The sequence below is a fragment of the Manduca sexta genome, chromosome 3 (genome assembly GCF_014839805.1).
Source record: "Manduca sexta isolate Smith_Timp_Sample1 chromosome 3, JHU_Msex_v1.0, whole genome shotgun sequence".
Lineage (NCBI taxonomy): Eukaryota > Metazoa > Arthropoda > Insecta > Lepidoptera > Sphingidae > Manduca > Manduca sexta.
Genome location: NC_051117.1, coordinates 8,154,108 through 8,174,381, shown reverse-complemented (window position 1 = coordinate 8,174,381; position 20,274 = coordinate 8,154,108). Strand labels below are relative to the sequence as shown.

At 35.7% G+C, this 20,274-nt stretch overlaps 2 protein-coding genes across 3 annotated transcripts in view; one reads left to right on the top strand and one right to left on the bottom strand.

Annotated features, from left to right (window-relative positions):
• LOC115442966 (protein MON2 homolog) overlaps positions 1-19,986 on the bottom strand; it is a 35,301-nt gene extending 15,315 nt beyond the window's left edge. The window contains exons 1-20 of one of the 2 annotated variants that reach the window (XM_037439046.1): positions 19,656-19,986; positions 19,232-19,363; positions 17,047-17,229; positions 16,661-16,790; positions 14,556-14,656; positions 13,786-13,911; positions 13,601-13,680; positions 13,103-13,265; positions 12,485-12,599; positions 11,820-11,951; positions 7,155-7,251; positions 6,463-6,591; positions 6,091-6,173; positions 5,052-5,176; positions 4,070-4,189; positions 3,479-3,680; positions 3,037-3,170; positions 2,457-2,568; positions 1,263-1,304; positions 82-209 (exon numbers count right to left, since the gene is read on the bottom strand). In XM_037439046.1, the coding sequence (XP_037294943.1) occupies positions 82-209; positions 1,263-1,304; positions 2,457-2,568; positions 3,037-3,170; positions 3,479-3,680; positions 4,070-4,189; positions 5,052-5,176; positions 6,091-6,173; positions 6,463-6,591; positions 7,155-7,251; positions 11,820-11,951; positions 12,485-12,599; positions 13,103-13,265; positions 13,601-13,680; positions 13,786-13,911; positions 14,556-14,656; positions 16,661-16,790; positions 17,047-17,229; positions 19,232-19,363; positions 19,656-19,775 (2,454 nt within the window). In that variant the 5' untranslated portion in view covers positions 19,776-19,986. The remainder of the gene's footprint in view (positions 1-81; positions 210-1,262; positions 1,305-2,456; positions 2,569-3,036; positions 3,171-3,478; positions 3,681-4,069; positions 4,190-5,051; positions 5,177-6,090; positions 6,174-6,462; positions 6,592-7,154; positions 7,252-11,819; positions 11,952-12,484; positions 12,600-13,102; positions 13,266-13,600; positions 13,681-13,785; positions 13,912-14,555; positions 14,657-16,660; positions 16,791-17,046; positions 17,230-19,231; positions 19,364-19,655) is intronic. The other variant, XM_037439054.1, reaches the window with a different exon arrangement.
• On the top strand, positions 7,710-11,266 carry LOC119189456. The gene is made up of 4 exons (XM_037439057.1): positions 7,710-7,877; positions 10,179-10,311; positions 10,549-10,700; positions 11,032-11,266. The coding sequence occupies exons 1-4, from the start codon at positions 7,805-7,807 to the stop codon at positions 11,247-11,249; spliced, it is 576 nt and encodes a 191-aa protein (XP_037294954.1). The 5' UTR covers positions 7,710-7,804; the 3' UTR covers positions 11,250-11,266.
• Positions 19,987-20,274: the final 288 nt, after the last annotated feature.

The window sequence follows — 20,274 nt, the reverse complement described above, 5'->3', positions numbered from 1 at the left end:
TTAACATTGATAAATATTTTTTAAGTAAAAAAAATCGAATGACAGTAAACTAACTATACTTAAATCGTTACTAGAACACACCCTGTTAGAATAAGCCAGTTCCATCGCCTCATTAGAGAGCTTGCACAACGCATCGATAAGGTGGTGTAACGCGACATCATCCAAATTCTTCGACGACTCAAAAACACGAGACAACATCGCAGATAGAGCTGAAACAAACGGATAATCAATACACGCTTTCTATAAATAATGTGGCAAATAAATAGATATATGTTGTGTTTATTAACTGAATTAACATAGGGCGTTGTGATTAATTAGTTTTCTGTCAATCAGCCCAAAAAAAATCGATGAAAAATGAATGTTTGAAGAGGCGAAAACTAAAGTGTTGTATAAATATAAAAAATAGGGTTATTTACTTTTTTTAGTGTTTATAATTTAAATGAATGCAAAAAAGTCGATAAATATTTTTTATTGTTTAGTACTTCATTATAAAAATCATAATTCAGTTCCCCTTCCCCCAGTATATTTAATTCACATCCTCATATTTTATATAGAGTGTTAAATATTTTCATAAGTGAAAAAAAAAATATATAACATTATATTTGCAGTTGCTTAGAACATTTTATAATAAAAAGTGCGATTCCTTACGTCATCTAGTCGTAGGGATGTAAACGTGTCGATATCGATAAAAGCTCAACAACAAGAAATAAAAAAAATCCTAAATCTAAAGGCTGAAGAAAGCGTTCGCTATGGTGAGCGGGTGCGCAACAACAGTGACGTCACGCGTGCCAACGACAAACAGACAACACACAACACAAACGGCCAGCAAGCTCCATCCCTGTGTGGCTCGTGGCGCACAAGCTTCAGCTCCGAACTAAATGTACCCATTTGGAACTTATTGAACGTTGTTGAGTTTGGATGCGTAATAATTTTTTTATAATTAGAAACAGAAGGTAAAAAATCTTGAAAAAGTGTACACATTAACAAATTGTAAATTTTCTTTTTTTTTTCATTTTTATAATCAGATTATTTTGCAATTTCAAACGTAGATTTTGTAGAACTATATTAATTTATTTTTTTACAATCACAGCAAGAACTGATTTATTCCTGTATAATAAGAATATCATACAGTTTAACCAAATTAAAAATATCGAATAAAAAGAATCTCTAAATTCATAAACACAATGAAATTTAAATTAAACCTTCATAATTCAATAAAACAGTTCCAAATGGGTTGTACTTTATAAAAATCACGTAAATACCACTCATGACTCCGAGCGATTCGGCGACCGGAACTTGCTGACCTGAAATCCATTTAACACATAAGCCATTATCGAGCGTCGCGCACTGAACAGAACAGAAGAAAACAGAGGTACAGTTAAGAACAAAGCTTTAGTGTTTTCAACAGACTTGTTCTTTTTTATCCTATATGTTCATGGCGAAGTGATCTCACTGCACCTGATGGTAGGTGAAGTGGGGTTCAATAGTATGTTGGCTTACGAGAGATGATTACTCCTCGGCAGTCGACACAATTATGGCGGCCTGTTAAAACCCGATATATAGTATATTTTATATCCATTTGGATAGCGACCACCGTACACAAGGTGTAAAAACCCGTCATAATGGCCCACATAGGTGTGCCGCATTCCGGGATCAACCTGTGTATATCCGGTTCCAAAAGGGCGGCATAATTGTGTCGACTATCTAGGTGTAATCATTTCTCGTCAGTCGACATTCTATTGGACGCCACTCTACTTACCATCAGATGCAGAGAGGTTACGTTTCCTGTACCCGCTTAAAAAAAGACACGACCGTACGTACCATACAAAGGAATAATTTGAAAAATGAATAGATGATTGTTGAAAAATCTATTACAAGGCTGTTGAACACATTATAGTAAGTTAGTGGCACACATTACTAGCACGATTTAGTAGTAGAAGCGTTTAGGTTAGTATATCCTACTGCTGGGCACGACGGCGGAACTCACAAGTACTTTACATACCTTCTAATCTTTTGTAGAACTCTTAAGTATACAGCAGGGCAATGTTGCCAGTGAATTATTTGGCATTATGAGACTTCAAATCTAATGTCTCAGTGTAGTGTCATGTTGTTTAGTACTATTTTTGGAGTTTAAAAGCAATTTACCATAGAAAATCTTAAATATATTAGACAAACAGCCTATTACTTGACCCTTTATTAATATAATCTAAAACCTAAGAATTTAACCTAAACCACTTTTATCTGTTATTATATATTTTAAAAATCGTTTCATATGAGGTAAATATTTCTGACTTCCACCTAGTCAAATAGTGACATTATCAATACACCTGCGTTGGGGGCTAACAATTAATATTTAAGCAGTACTTATATACTGTTTGCTTACAACAGGATGTCCAAAAATAGTACATATAATTAAGACTACACCCTGTATAGACATGACTGTTATGAACACTGACCTGGCAAGTCGGCCATGACAGCGGAGGTGCTCATGACGGAGTTGGCGTCGGCGCTGGCGCGGCTCGCCTTCATGCTGCCGCCGGTGGACGGCTTCAGGCCCAGGATCCATACCTGGACAAGACATTATTTATATTTTTAATACTGATGGTAGGTTTCTCATATATGAGAGTTCGTCTGGGTAGGTACCATGGCATTGACTATTTTTGCCGCCAAGCAGCAGTGTGTAGTCACTGTTGTGTTCCGGTTTGAAGGACATTGTAGCCAGTGTAACTACTGGACATGGTGAGACTTAACATCTCAGCTCTCAGGATGGCGAGCGCAGTGGAATACCAAACAATACTTTGTAATTCAAGGTGTTGGATAGTTTATCTACTGTTTATGAGCGGTCGTATAGCTTACCATCAGGCAATAAAAATAAAAAAAACAATATTTTTATGTAATATGTATGTGAGAGTAGAGAATTTGTGATTTATAATTCGGGTGTTGTTACTTTTGATAAGCAATTTCGTGTCGCTTATTATCAAGCGAGCGGTTTGTTCGTTTATTTGTTTGAAAAATAGAGCAGTAAGAAGAACTCACAAGGTGCTGCAGGGTGGTGAGCACGGGAAGCCACGCCTGCTGGAACGTGTCTCCGTCCCTCTGCGCGGCGCACAGCAGCGCCTTCATCGCGGTCACGTGGCGCGAGGTCACCATCACGAACGATTGTTGCTGACCTGCAGAATGACAGTATATTAAGAGTAGGATTTTTTTAGAAGAGTAGGGAGAGTGTGTGTGTTATTTGATAGTAAATTGTCGTACTTTTTGTTCGTGGTATGATTATTCACGAAAGATTTTCAAGGGTTGTGTCAAGTACTTAAGTAAGGAAAGATAGGTATAAGTCAAGTAATTAGGAAAACAAAGGTAGATAGAATCTATAATATTAGCAGTATGAAATACAACAATGGAGTTATTCTTTCATGTAAAATCGATACGCTGATCGTTGAAGATGTTTGTTCTATAAAGGCGGTAGTGGTGTACACACCGGTGGGTAGCGAGGCGGAGGGCAGCGGCGTGCCGACCCAGACGACCTGGTGGCGGTAGTCGTGGTCGGTGGCGGGCGCGTCGCGGCGCCAGGGGCAGGGCAGCGCGCCCAACGCGCCCAGCGCGGGCACGCAGTACTGCGCCGGCAGCGCGCAGCGGCACAGCGCCGCCATGCACGCGTCGCGCGCGCCCACCGCGCCCACCTGCACCACACACACACACACCTCGTGACGGACCACTTCAGTTTACAGAAGCAGGGCCGTCACTTTATTATGGTAGACTATATAAAAAAAATTACACAATATATGATAATAAATTAAATTTATTTAATTTTATAAATTTTTTTTTTGTTTTAATACAGCAATCAGTGAATCTACTATTCCAATTCCAATTTCATCTACTACTCCAATTCATTCCCAAAAAATTATTAACCCTAAGTACCATAAACCACTCTACATTAATAATGACTTCAATATGCATCGATTATAACATATGTGAAGTCCAGAAATTATAAAAAAATAAAACCAACATTACAATTATTTTTCTAAAATTAATTTATCACAATATAAAAATATTATAAAATAGTCCTCACCTTCCCGCTGACCCTGGCCAGGGTCTGTATGGCGCGCAGAATGTTCTCCAACTCACCAATGCTCGCCTCAGCCAGCACCGACAGACCCCACACCAGTCCGCACCACGAAGACTTTAACAACTGAAGGTTTTTTTTTGTTTTAGTAGAAGGGACAAACGAACCACCTTCTTAGAATGTGGCAAAAAAAAGACAACTGAACATGTTATTTTTTTAGTAGAAAAGGCAAACGAGATGCCAGCATAAAATATGGCAAAAAAAAACGAACGTCAGTGTTGTTTCATTGTGATTGGTCGAGAAACTAGCACACAACTCACACATTGCACTTTCGACCAATCCCAACCATCACAATTGAGCGATACGAACCATCGTTTCGTATTTGTCATACCATATACTTTGATAGGAAATTATCATTCTTATTGTAACATAATTTATTGTATTTTATTACTTATCACTTAATAGGGTACCGGACTCATTTTTGTTCTTTACTATTATCAAATATTTACATAATATAAATTATAACACACAAGGAATTATTAAAATCCGGTACAAAATCAACAAGTTATAAGTCTTTAAATTTCGGCTGAAGGGATAATTCACAAGACACAGAAAAGAGACGAAATACCCACATGTGACGTCATCGGGAATTACGACGCGTGCGAAAGAAAAAGATGAAGCGATATCCCCACATCGCGCCCACTTCTGCACGTTACAATATTTTAAATATGAATTACTCGCTCATTTTAACCAATTGTTATGCAGTTTTCGCAGGAGTGCTTCTTTTTCGTATTATTAACCATTACATATAGAATAATGTACAAAATCAAGCATAGGCCGGTCCCCTATTTACAACATCTTAAATCTCAAACATAAATTCAATTTAACTTAACACATAAAACCAATTTCATATTTTAAATGTTTTGCGAAATTTGCCGCTGACTGTTCCAGTTCACACTACACCGAAGACACTCCTTCCCAGACTCACCTGCAGCCTCAGCTGAAGCTCTTTATCCTCCACTTCGCTCTCTATCTTCTGCACGAGGTTCGAGTTCTGATCCGCCTCGCCGTTGTGACCGTTGTTCGTCACTTCTTTATCAGTCTCGGTTGTTTCTATCAATATAATATAATATATGTTGTTTAATTTTATTAGTCCATTATTGCAAGCGCGGACAGATTCGGCCAAATTAATTTACACATAACACAATACACATAAATATATATGTATTCGAATATAAACTCTTTGCGGTGGGGGTAAAAAAAGAAACTGTCAATATAAATATTATTAAAAAAAGAAGACAAGAGACTGACATTATTATTGAAGAAAAAACTACTATCGGAATCGGAACAAAAAGGGCTCCCGGGAGCACATGTCTTAAGAAAAAGGAAATTGGGGTGAGTTGTATAGTTATATATTAGTATGTATGTGTAAACACCACACAGGATCGAGAAGTCCGCACGTTGGCCGAAGACAAAAATTGATGTATTAACATCATTACATAACATATGTGGGTATAGATATAAATCAGTGGCGAAAGGTAACATATTCCTAAAGAGAACCCGACCCGACTATACTACATATAGGTACTAATATACACAAATGCGGTCTACAAATCGTTCTAATGATAATTAGATTCTACATAAAGGAAAGTCGGAAGGAATCGGGTTATATGGACCCTTCTCATATAAATACAAGGTTAAGGAAGGTTTTTTTTTTGAGGCACAGCAAAGTGCTTCTACTGCACCTAATTGTAAGTGACGTGGCGTTAAACATGTTTATACCTGACGAGTCGATATGTTGGCTCATTCAAAACCGGTAATAGGCCGATTTCGGGACGCATAACTCACAAGGGCCACTATACCAAGTTTTACTTCTTGTGTATAATAGTCATTATTGAATACAAATATCAACAAGCAGCAGCAGCTGGCAGAGTGCGTCGCTTTGGAGCTCCAGGGTTCCATCAAACTTAAAGGCACCTTCAGTTGGAACCTTTGTGTTAACGAACGTTAATATAATGACACAATACCTTTTTGGTTAGCAGTGGTTTTGTTAGAGTTTATCTCCTTTTCTTCGACGTCGTTTTGCGTGTCATCGTATAATTCATGCAGCCTGGAAACATAAAATATAAAACATTATTAAAAAACATAATTTAGTTAATTTCATGTTTAGTATAATGCAGTCCAAATAATGTTAACCGAGGAGTTAATTATTTTTCTTTGCTCGGCAGTTTAACTCCACTGGATCAGATGGTAAGCGAAGTCCAGATAGAGTGTCGACTGATGAGAGATGATTGCCCTTCATAAATCGATACAATTATGCCAGTCTGTTTGAATCTGATTAAATATATTAGATCTTTAATTTTTGGTACTAATCCTTCAGGGTTGTCATGAACGCTTACCGGAAGTACTCCTGGCCCTCGACGGTAATGGCGATGGAACGTATGATCTCCATGAGGCACGCGTACGCCACAGATATCCCGTAGCCATCTTGTATCGTCGGCGCTTCGGTACGGTCCAGCATTTCGATACTGTAACCAATGTTAAAGTACATGTTTGATATACTGAAATAATACTAAATGGCAATCCATTCATTATAATCTTAGTAATAATGCCAGCAGATCAATAACATTTATTCAAGTTCAAAGAACAAAAAGATGCGAGGCCGACAGGAAAAACGATTTATGAAATATAAGAATAACTGTTGAAAATGTTGTGGTGTCATTTCATTCATTCATTCATTCATTGCAATTTAATAACGATATTTTTTTAATTTATGATTGTAATAATAATAATAATAATTTATTCAAGTCATGTGTAGTTAATGAGCTTCTGAGTCTTAACATTTGATATCTTATAATATGACAAGCCAGCGTAGTAATTCAGTAATTAGTATTGAAAGTCCTGTGTAACATTGCTATTATTTTTAGGCAGGCGCTACTTAGCGTCATTAATCTTTTTGCCAGATTTTACAATTCAATACTTATTAACAAAAGTAACAATGTGACATTGGAATAGCTTCAAGATCAAGCTCGTCGCCAGTAATCAAGGAAGTATCATTCAATAAAATGAAGTATATATTTGTGGTACTTACTAAACAGATTTCGCTGTTCCCGGCTCGAACGTGACGCACAGAGGCAACCACACGCCCTTCCAGTAGAAGCCGGACTGCTGCGGAATGCCTGATGACCCTGAAACAATTAATTATAATTATTACAAATAACATATTATTGATTTTTATGTGTATAGAGAAATAATTAATTTAAATGGTTTAAAATAGGTGCATATACATTATTATACAATAAGTACAATATGTAAAACTATTGAGGTATTTATAAGGTATTTTCTATCTGTTAATCGAACAAAGAGAACTATAAAGAGAAAATAAGGAAAACTGAAGTATGACGTCACTATTAGATAGTGCCGTTTTAATTAAAGAATTTATCATTTACACTTTACTTTTTTTTTATGGCAATTGTTTTACATTATGCTAATTCTAAGTTGGGACAACACTGTAATATTTATTATATCTCGTGTCATTTTTGAAAATATTTATTTTTAACAATAATACTCTATCTTGGCAACACAAACTAAAGCTCGACCTTAATCCGTCACACATGAAGACCTTTTTGGTGTATACAAAGAAATTTAGGCTCTACATAGTAACAACAAACTTCAAAATAGATTTCAATATTTTGAAAACGAGTAGGTCACGACATCAATTCATCGTAAATAATAACAGTAATGTGGGTCAGCCTGTTCACATGTCTACACTTATTTACGTTAATGAATTCACAAGGACTTTACACGAATGAACGTGAGTGACAATTGTAAATAGTTTCACGTTTATTGTGTTAATATATAGTAGAGACCATAACATGAACGTGTTAAATGGATCTTCTCTTTTAACTAACTATTATACGGAGTAGGAAATGAATCTCTAGCTGAATTACGGCCACAGCGACCAATCTTAATAGAGCTCAGCCAAGTACGCAGGACACATTATAGTGTACAAGTGTGTGCGTAATACAGAGGCACTCTCTATTCCTTCACTCTCATAGGTGAGACGGCAGTACGACAGGACCGGAGAGAGATCAAGCGCAAGAGCAAAGGCTTTTCGTGTTTTCCAGTTACGGTGTATCACACCGCCTCCTAAATCTGCGCTACAACTGAGTAATTTTTAAGATAGAAAAACCTAACCCCAATTAATTTTGGTCTGTCGAGGGATTCGAGCTTAGGACTTCAACGCCATAGTCGTACTCATATCGCGTATCCATTTAACAACTTCACCACCGAGGCAGGCAAACCCGGAAATATCATATTAATTAGTTCCTTAGATTTTCCTAACCTGTTATAGTGCGTAGTGATTTCTATATGACCTATAACTTAACAATACAAGGCTGTGTAGATATAACAAAATTAATATTTTTATTTTATTAATTGAACATTTAATTATATTAAGCAGGAATCTGGAAATCTTTGGGGAAGGATTAGGTCTAGTTATCGCCTTTTTATGACTGACGATGATTTTGAACTGAACAACCAAATTATTTCCTCAAGTCGATTAACCACCGATCTCAACAAACAACCCAACCACCTTTACCGACCCATCGCGAAAATTGACCAATAAGAATGTCCTTATTTACATGTTTACAAATGCCTTATTTTGATTGGTTTATTCTCGGCATCAGTGGGCCTACCATCATCTCTTATTCCGACTCAGTTCAGGACCTAAACTGAACTGGTTCGCTATTTCGTACCATGATGTCGTCAAACACGACCAATATACGTCACCGCCTAATCAAGTTCAATATTGAATCGGAATCTACTATCATTCGTTCTGTGTCGTACCATTATGTACAATTGAACCTAAACTGAGTCGGCTATCTGTCAAAATAAGCGATTCAAAACAAGTTAATATTTTTGTGCCTGGATTGGTCTTGTTTGTTATAAAACACAAAAAATGAGCAATATCTGTTTTAAAATGTAATAGTGTTGCAGCATGTGTGCTCTTAGAAAGTATAAGTGGCCACTTGTGACTTGCGTTTGGGCAAAAACACTCGAAAATTCTCTAGCTTAGGAAGTTTTGTTGTATCCCGTTGCCAATAATTTATTTTGGAATAAAATTTCCCATAATTTCTCCTATTGAGTATAATTAACTCTTCGACGGGACAACTCATTGTAAATTATAAAACAAAGGGCACTTAAATCACTTTATTTCTTAAAGTTATATATCTTTAGAATTGTTTTTTTTTCACAGTTTAATAATAAGTTAAAAATGCATTGGAACTTGCACGCATACTTACGCCATTATTTATTACACAACACAAATGTAAAAAACTTTAATCACAACACAGTTTAACACTTCAATAATTTAAAACATAAACAATAACCGCGCAACTCGACACTGTTGTCAAAAGCGAGAGGTACGTTTTTAACTCGAAACAGAAATTTAAATTTAGTTTTATAATACAAACGATAAAATATTTTCACCTAAATCAAGGTATTAAGTAAATTAAGTTTGTAGCGAGTTAATACCCGCCTTTCAATTAATTTATTAACAGTATGTATATATTAGTCATTTTTAATTTATTTGCTTTTAACAAAATAAACAGTAACTTATCGGGAAGTTACTAACTAAGGTTTCGGAACGCAAAACTCGAAGTATTGAACAAGCGAAACACACTTATACAGTGCGCATAGGGCTATCCCTTTTTAATTTGTTGTGTAGTGAACAGACCAGAGATAAATTTCATTCACTCATCCACCGAGTTCCGACTCAAATGCGATAGTGAGTTAACGACATGATGGTACGAAATAACCCGATTCAGTTTAGGAACCTATATTGAACTGAATCAATACTGAGTCGTTCGATAAAAGATGATGGTAGGCCCTCAGATCGAAGATTAGCTTCGGGATAATTTAAAACGACCGTAATTCCATTAATCCTACTGTCCCGGTCAGCATGAGCTGAGCCGCTTCCTTTTGCCTTTATAATTATAAAATTTTACCATGATTTATAATAATAACTGTAACTAGATAATAAGGCAATTAATAAACCGCGCCTTGCCAAAGAGAGAGAAAAAAGGCAATAAACGGATTTTTATTTTTTTATCAGTGGAAACAGAGCGAACGTCAGAGACTCCCGACACGATGTACAGGTCTCGCTGCACGCGCCGCTTCACGCCGGGCGTGTGCGAGGGGTCCGCGACTACAGTGTGGACATTCGCGTTCCACACGCAGAACTGCACGTGAGTGTTTTTCAGGTTATACTTTTGGCGCGTTAGGAAAAAACGATGCGCGCACGCATCGTCACGCAAAACCGACACCATGAAATTAGCTAGTCATAAGTCACATTATTATTTAATATGTAATAAATGTACAAATTAATTAATAATAGATAAAGAAATTATTGGTCCTATCGATGAGTTAAATAATAGCCACTACTACCACGCTGTATAAGATAATGTCGAATTTCACATTCTCAGCGAGAGACTAGGCTGTCCTCTGTCGCACCGCACCAACCGTTTCCGCACTTACAAACAGTGCATGCGCCGCTGCCGACACCTCATCGACATCTACCTGCAGATCCTGACCAACGACAAGTACACTCATATATTTTACCTGCGCAATCAAGCAGGTAAGTATTCGATCAAGGGACTCGATTAAATGATTGTGTCAATTTATCGATAACTGTATCGATTGTTTGTGTATCGGTAAGTTTATCGGTGTTTCTAATAAGATCAGTATTATTAATTAAATTTGATAAACATATTCTTCAATAATCGTATACTTTCGAAATTCTTCTGTACTATATCCAAAGAAAGAACTAGATTTGAACTAACAGTATCATCTTTTTAACTTATGCTATTGAATTTATCACACATAATATACTAAAAGTTTTTGAAAACAGGGTAGATATTTACATTTTGCCTACTTTCCCTGTATCTACAACTTTCCCTATTCCTTAGACGCAGCTGGAAGGAGAGATGGTGACTCCATTCCCATAGAAATGAACAACACACTAGACCTAGACGACGACAAAGATGAACCAAGCAGCAGTGAAGAACCTCTCTTCAATATGTATTATAGAGATGTATCGGAAGCGGAAGTGAGTCTACCTCCCGATATTGATTATGTGATGGGACAAGAGAACGAGGATACGTCAGATTATGCTTATGATGATTGATTAAATGTTGAATTACTTGTGTGGAATTTTATTAAATAGGTTTTTATATATACGACAATGGGGCAGGATGGTTTGATTATGCCTAGGCTTTATTGTTGAATCTACACTAATATATAAAGTTGAATAGTTTGTTCGTTTGAATGCGTTAATTCAGGAACTACTAAACAGATTATGAAAACGTGTTTACTAATTGAAATCTATATTCCTCATCTCATCTATCGTACGAGGTGTATGATATAGGTAGATGTTATAGAGTAGTTTTTATTCCGGACAAATATTTATCCGGAAAAATCTTTTAAGACAGGCGAACCTGCAGGCAAAAGCTAGTAGTACATAATACGATAGTCCAGGTGAAAATAAAGCCCAGTTTCCCCCGATCTATACCTAATATATTCAACTGATATTCGTGATTCCTGCAAGGGTTGTGGTTGCATACCCTTACGCACCCTATGAATTTTGATATTATGGTTTTAGTCGGTAGGAAGGCTTAAACCGGTGAGTCCGACAAAAATGCATAAACGGATTTCCCCGTGTTAAAAAAAGGGCAACGCTAGCGCTGTTATAAGATACCTGCAGGAGTGTTGACGTTAGAAGCGACGAACAAGCTCTGCACGTACGCGCCGAGAGCGTTCACGATGTCCTGGAATATGTTGGTCGCGTGCGGCTTCATGTCGTAGCACTCGCAGAACGCCTTCAGCAGATCTGACGCACAGGGAATAATGCATAAACTTTATAATCTTGGAGTAATCGGTGTACTATCTTGACCAGGTCAATAAAACCAGGGGTGCCACTATCATAGTGCAAGGAATTCGTTTTATATTGCATTATAACATGGCGAGGTTTTTTATTTTCTTGGTTAGATTATATACAAACACAAACACACGAATAGAGTATATTTTTTGTAGTAAAATTTATTTTGTAAGTTAAATTTGTTACCACCTTTTTTATAACACCCTGTGTAATTTTTCCTAAGGTAACAAAAAATCTGCATTAAGAATTCTTCTTAAACCCGTTTTCAATAAACGATCTCAATCGCTTTATTCGACCTATCTCAAAAATAGACCAACCAGAACAAAGTATATTCTGACATGTTTACAAATGAATTATTGTGATTGGTTCATTCTCGAATCGGACTGAAGATTGAGATTGGGGTTGATTATTGAAAGCGGCAGTTAAACATATACCTTGAAGATTATTTAACGTATTGTAATAATGGAATCATATTGTTGACTTACTTGGTTGTATCGTCATTTTGTGCAGCACCTCTAGCGCGAGAGCTCTCTGCCACAGCGGTTTGTCGGGGTCCAAGAACTTTATCGTCAATGATAGGAATATTTCGCATTCTGTCACCTACAATGAACAAAGTGGTATCATAAGAAAATTTACTGAATAATATTTATTTGTTATATTGATATATGATAAGTCAAAAATTAAATAAAATGGAGCGAATGGGTATGCTAGGAATGGACCCATATTTTATTTCCATTATGGTTGTTAACAAATTTTAATTATCGATTAGATAAGTTTACATTTTAGATCAGATTAAAATGATATAACTTTATTCGTATGATTCTTCAATATAACCATTGTTGTCCCTATTGACCCTGACATTTCCATCCATCCCATTTTACGGTATCTCATTCATACTCCGTTATTTTTTTATTAGGTTTACAAAACTAGTTACAAACAATTGAAAATTCCTAACATACAGTCTTCCTAGTATATTGTTATAACAAATATTTGCAACCTCCTAGACTTTTTTTTTTAAGTTTACAACAAAGAAAACACATAATACACATTATTTTCACATATTGCAGTATTGAACACAAGCATTAATTATTACAATCACTTACCAACACTGAGTGGTATTTATGCACGATTATGGAGACAAGCCTCAGCAGCCGCATAGTGACGGGGAAATGCGGCCGGTCGCCAGTGGCGGGGCTGTTGGGTCCCGCGCCGGGCTGCGTGTTGGGGGGCGCCGCGCCCGGTATGTGCAGGGACGTGAATGCGGCCCTGGGGGGCAATTATTGACGTATTCTAAATGTCATTTTGGACGGGTTTGATATAAATATGCGTGGATGAATTAGACGCTTAATTTTTTTTAACCTTTGAAAATAACACATAATTGATTCATGTAAAAATGCGTTATCTTGTACATTTTATTGTTATCTTACTTTGATACTGAAACAAAAAAATAAAATAAAAATGCAAAAGTCTAAAAGATATTCCTTTGTTTTAATTCAAGTGTAATTATATATTTTTTATGTTTTTTTTTTTTCAACTTTTTTCTCTAAATGTTTGTACCCATGCACGTTTACATCTGTGATGAATATTTTTTAGGTACTTACCGATATTTAACATTCGGGGAAAACAATCGTATGATCAAAGCACAGACGTGTTCCTTTAGTAAAAATCTGAATTCAGATATCTGCAACAAATAATCCACATTTATTCTTCGACACCACTAAAACAATAATTAATTGTATTCTATTATATGAAGGAACTTCATCAATTCCAAGATAATTGTCATTACCTTAAAAAATACAGGTGAAAAATCAGTCAGCACAGTATCCAGTAACTCCAACCCGAAGGTCTTTGGCACATCAGCAGTGCCCACCAGCCAGTGGGCCGCATCGCCATTTATCAGTTGAATTATATCCTGAAAATTAATGGTCAAATTAATCACTACCTGGACCCCACTCCGCTTACCATCAGGTGCCGTGACCGTTTTTTTTTTAGACAAAGTCGGCAGAGACGATATAAGCAGACAAATATCTAAATTGGAAAAAGTTCAGTCATCCGTTTGTGTTTTAAAAATAAATAATGGTAGGTTGTCGCTAATCGGTTACTTTTAAAGCATAAAACATATAAAAATATATTATTTCTACAATGCAATTTATGTAAAATAAGAATTAATATTATGAGATTTAATATATTGAAAAAAAATCATGTGTGTATTCTTTGTGAATTTATCGTTCGCTTTAATGGTGAAGGAAAACATCGTGAGGAAACCTGCACATCTGAGAAGTTCTCTATAGGAATTTCGAAGGTGTGTGAAGTCGACCAATCCGCACTAGGCCAGCGTGGTGGACTAAGGCCCAATCCCTCTCAGTAGTAGAGGAGGCCCGTGCTCAGCAGTGGACAAGTATATAATACAGGGCTGATATTATTTATTATTATTATGAGATTTTAATATGATACCCATGTAATGAATCACCCTGTATATACAGACACGGGACACCTTCAACCATTTGGCTACCAATTAATCGCTATATTGCTACCTAATAGTCAAAAAGTACTCACTTGTAAAATAAGATATGCATCAACAGCGCAAGGTTTAAGATCCTTTGGCGCCTTATTATTCGTTTGAATTCTCACATCCGCCGGATTCACTTTCAGCGTACCTGTAATCAATATTAATCGATTACTCACTACTCGTTAATTACACATTTCCAGTAATACAGTGATGCGTACGCAAACTATGTATTAGGACATCGTGGGCTTCCTTCTCCGATCTTGCACTTATGATTAAGTTTTTATCCATCATCTGTATTCAATCCAGGGATAACAAATAAGATTTCACGACACACGCGTTTAGTCTCGATACTAAAAGCGAAATCCTTTCGCGATAAGTATAAAAGTATTTTCAAACTCTAGATAAGTGCATAGAATTGTAGACATAGTAAATCCATAATACATAAACTGTGTTTTTCTGTTATGTGTGTGTGCGATAAATTTTGAGTATTTTAATTGACTTTTGAGGCGAGCAGCGTTGTAACCACTTACAAGCAGTAACAACACCAAAATCTAACTTTATCTTTATTAAGATTATATTATACATCTTTTTTATTTCTTCTTTCCTGCCAGTCCAGGCTGGCTTCTTTATTTACTTTGACCTCTTGCATTTATTAATTTGTGTCCAATATAAAAGGTCCGTAGTTATCTAAGCGACTTAATTGGAGTAATAATTAAATATTCTCATGTAACTTGACTTATCATAAGCGCAACTATGTTCGCCTACGTGATGAATTTTATTTTATTTTATTTTAAAAAGAAGTTTGAATTGCAGTCATCCTAAAAAATAAGAAGTTAAGACTCATAATGTCCCGAAAACAAACTGGTTACATTTTCTGCCTTATTGAAATACAACAGTGCTTGCACTGCCTGGCAATTTTCAAAAAACGATCCCAATCGCTTTTTTCAATCTCAAAAATGGACCAATCAGAACGTAGTATTCTTGACACGCTTCCAAATAAGTTATTTTGATTGGTTCATTCTCGGAATCGGATTGAGATTGGGATCTTTTATTAAAAACGGCTGCTAGACTATATGTAGGTATCCAGAACCCTCATATATGACATACAACCCAGTGTATATTATTATTTATATATATTTTTATATCATCTCTTTTATGACTATTGATAGTAATCCGACATAATATGAGATAATATTGAACAACAAATTGTTCTAAAACTTAATGGCATGAGATAATCTAAATAGATTATCGGACACTTGGGTACTTATCTACATACATTGCTTGTGATAAAGCAATTAAAATTTAACATATCAAACATTTAGAGACATTGAAAAATCAACTTTATCTAAATTTGTATGAGAAACAAAATTGCGGAATAGTGGTTTTAACTTGTATCAGTCATTAGTGGGAACTATAAAACTACTTCTCATGTTCCTAGAAATTGTTAAATCTGAAATAGGGATTTTAATACGTTGATAATTAATTTCTTAAGTCATAGCACACCTACATTACATAGGGTTGATTTTTAAACAGCTTTTGTCATGCCACTCCCTAACTCAAACAAACTATCAATGATTAATTGATTTTGAGCCTCAGCAGTAATGTTACTAATCTCAGTTTTAATTTTGCGCGTCATGTCTTTTGTTTCCGACCAAAAACGACAGTAAGTCTCAGCGAGGTAATGCGAGATATAATAACCACATAACTTGAGGACGGTACAGTGTGGTGTAGCTACATTTAGGTACAAAACAATCCCCAATTCCGCGGTAATGAGCTCAAATTGTTTGCCGGCTATAATCATAAGACGAGGCTCACCAGGACTCTACTGGTGGTATTCCTCTCATATGTGAGAGTCCGCTTGGATAGGTACCACCGTAATGTCTATTTCTGTCGCCAAGCAACAGTGTGTAGTCATTGTTGTGATCCGGTTTGAAGGACATTGTAGCCAGTGTAACTACTGGACATAATGACTTACATCTCACGTCTCGGGATGACGAGCGCAGGGGAATACCAAACAATATTCTGTATTTTAAGGTGTTGGATAGCGTTTCTTTTGTTTATGGGCGGTTGTAGCGCTTATCATCAGGCGAACGGCAAGCTCGTCTCGTCATTCACAGCAATAATAAAAAAAGAAACATGGCATTATACGTACCATCAGCTTCAGCGAGTGCCCGTTCGAACACCAGCGCCACCAGCTGCCTGACGGTGGCGGCGGCTGCGTGGCTCGTGCTCACGTCGCGCGTCTCAGTAGTCGACACCATGCGCATGCACATCACCATTGTCTGTGTGGGTTTATTGTTGCCTTTGTTTATGTATTAAAATATTATTTAAAATAAACATTTCTTTTAAAAACTGATTAGCCAGTTTATTGGACTAGCAATTTATAAATTAGTAGCTGAGTAGTATTAAATGACTATTCTAATATGAGGACAACATACACCATATTTGACAAGTTTTCTCGACTAAATTTAAACTACTTTACAACAGAGTTATAATTATTGTTCCCTGTTAATTTTGTCATCAGTATGATGTTCTTACCCTGGCCAGAGTGTCGCCATGCACCAAGTCCGATGTTGTCATCAACAGCGCTGCAGTCTGCAGCAGCTTCAGCTCCAGGACGCCACTCTGTCCCAGGTTGTAGAGGCAATCCACCACATGCCGCGCGCCTTTGGCATCTATGCCTTGTTGGGCGATAAGACGTTGGATCGTTCCGAGGCAGAACTGGGGTAGAGTTAGGTTGATTAGTAGTTATGTGAGACAAATATTACTTTCAATAATTTGAAACCATTTTATTATTGGATAATGTGGGAAAATGATCTGATTCTCAAACTGGCCAAAATTGAATGACTAACTTTTTTATATTAAATTAATATGAAGACTTTAGCTTGACGGTAGGGCTACTATTCAGTAAGAATAACAAATCAATATTTCAGTGTGATTGTTACACTGTTACATTGAGATATTAAATAATAAGCTGCATAATGCTTAGTAACAAGAGTGGCTGCTTGGGGGCACAAATAGACATTTTAGTGGCATCTATCCATCCAGACTCACATAATTTGAGACACCCATAAAAAATTCTCTGTATTATATAACATAACTATCAATTAGATCAATGTGCATGTTTTTTCATAAGGATACGGATTTGTCTCTCAATAAATCACAAACATCAAAATTGAAACATCGACTTTCAAATCGCATTTAATTGGGAAACTGTAAGGGGGCTGCATTTTTATAAAACAAAAAAAAACAAACTTTAGTTCATTGTCAATACTTAAGAATTATAAAAACACAGTTCAATTATTATTATTTTATTAGCCAACCCAAACCTAATAAAATAATTAAATATTGTCATGACCACATCAATAGCAATGTTTTTAAAACGCTATACACATATCAATTTAAAATTCATGTCCAACTAACAAGTGACCTAATATTGAAAATGAGGACAACAGACATTCTTAGAAACTCCAAACAATTGTGTGAAAAACTGTATTCCCCAGAGGCAATATATTAATAACCCTCATAATGATAAATAGTTACACTAATGGATATAGCTGGGAACAGTACAATTGTAACTAGCTATTACTGCCGGTAGGTCTCTCATATGTGAGCGTCTGTCTGGGTAGGTACCATCGCAATATCTATTTCTGCCGCCAAGCAGCAGTGTGTAGTCACTGTTGTGTTTCAGCTTTATGGACATTGTAGCTACTGTAACTACTGGACAAGACTTTACATCTCATGTCTCAGGATGGTGAATGCAGTGGAATACCAAACAATACTTTGTAATTCAAGGTGTTGGATGGTGTTACTACTATTTATGGGTGGTTGTATCGCTTACCATCAGGCAAATGGCAAGTTTGTTTCATCATTCAAAGCAATAAAAAATAGCATCTGTAACAAAGTATCCTTTTTTCACAGGATAATTAAAATAGAATGTGTAAATCATTACTTTGTATTTTATATATAGATCTGAATTCTGCCTTTTTTAATCACTACATAGTATAAAACAAAGTCACTTTCTCTGTCCCTATGTATCTTTAAATCATTAAAACTACGCAACGGATTTTGATGCATTTTTTTTTAATAGATAGAGTGTTTCAAGGGGAAGGTTTATATGTATAATAACATCCATTAAATAGTGGAGTAATACTGTTATTTTGTTATGTTATACCCATGCGAAGCCAGAGCGGGCCGCTATGTTTTTATATACAATGTTCACAGTTTTTCTGTAGTGTATTTAGTATCAGCATTGCACCCATGTGAAGCCGGGGCGGGTCGCTAGTTATTTAAATAGTATTTATTAATGCTAGTCTCATGGTAAGGTACTATAACTGGTAATATTAATATGCTATACTTGGAACTGGATATTTAGCTCAGATGTTACTAGACATGCTAGAGGAAGCAAGTTAAGGGAAATGTAAATCAGATTAAAATAACTCTTGGAAGAATGTAGATCAACGGTTTGTTATTATATCCTTATAATTATAAGATATATCTGATTTTCTTTTTGTTTCACATACTTTGAAACGGTTGCCCTGATTTGTAAAATTATTGTGATGCTACATTATGAATGGTTGCTTTAGGCTACTTTTCATCATGTAAATAGGAGAACAATGCAAGAGTTCTGAGCAAATATTCTAATAAGACTGATTACCAAATAAATTAGAACAAAGTATATTTGTATCGCCACATTTGAGAATTTTCTTTCTCACATTCTTACCTTGATAATTTTCAAGTCTTTGGACTCACATCCTTGAACTAATGGGTACAATATTTGATTCACCACACCATACAGCGACGCTTGAGGGTTATTTGCAGCCAATGATAGCTTCTCTATAGCTTCATCACAAGCCTAAAATTTTAGAGTATGTCTAGTCATAAATATTGAATAAAACAGCTCCTTGCATAGCATTGCACAATTATTGCATTTTAACATACTACACAATTAATATGTACACTAGTTCGTGTGTGAATAGACCTTGGAAACAGCTAATTAAATAATTTCAATTGTTCATCAGAACTGTATGGGGAAACAGATTTTATTTCAGAAATAAACAGAGCACGTTTTGGTCAATAGTAATAAGGGTTTGCAAAGGATTCGACATATGAGCTGTAATATAACAAATGTATTAAATTTACGGAACCTCTCTTATTTGAGGATATTTCTTTTTAGTTTCCAAACTCAGTGTCTTAAAGTCACTTTGGAGGACCTCCATGAATTTCTTCGTGGAGTCATCACCTGTAACTGCACTCACGAATGCCATTGTTTATTTTATTGTTCACAATACTGATATTCACTTCACATTTTACGTAAAAAATCAAAGAAATTAAAAATTATGCCGTGTACACAATCGACATCACAGATTTCAGTTCAGAAATTATTTTTTTGACATTTAAACTGGTTAAATAATTGCTTAAAATTATGAATTGTTTTACAATTAAATCACATTAGTCCAGAGAAACTGCTGCATACGTAGTATATATATTTTAAATGCAATACTTATTACATATTCATATTGTAAAATAAAATACACTTATAGATTATTTCTGAACGAGAACCCCCCGCGTTCCGTTATAAATAACATGTAGTCGAATCATTGACGTGCATATTTCCGTCACGAAAATTACTCTAATACAGTAACTTTAATATATATACAATATGTGGTTAAAATTATTTGTTTAATCATTGATTAGGTAATAAAAATAATTTTAAGCACATAATATACTTAGATATTTTTAAACTCTTGGTCTCTCGTGGCTCGC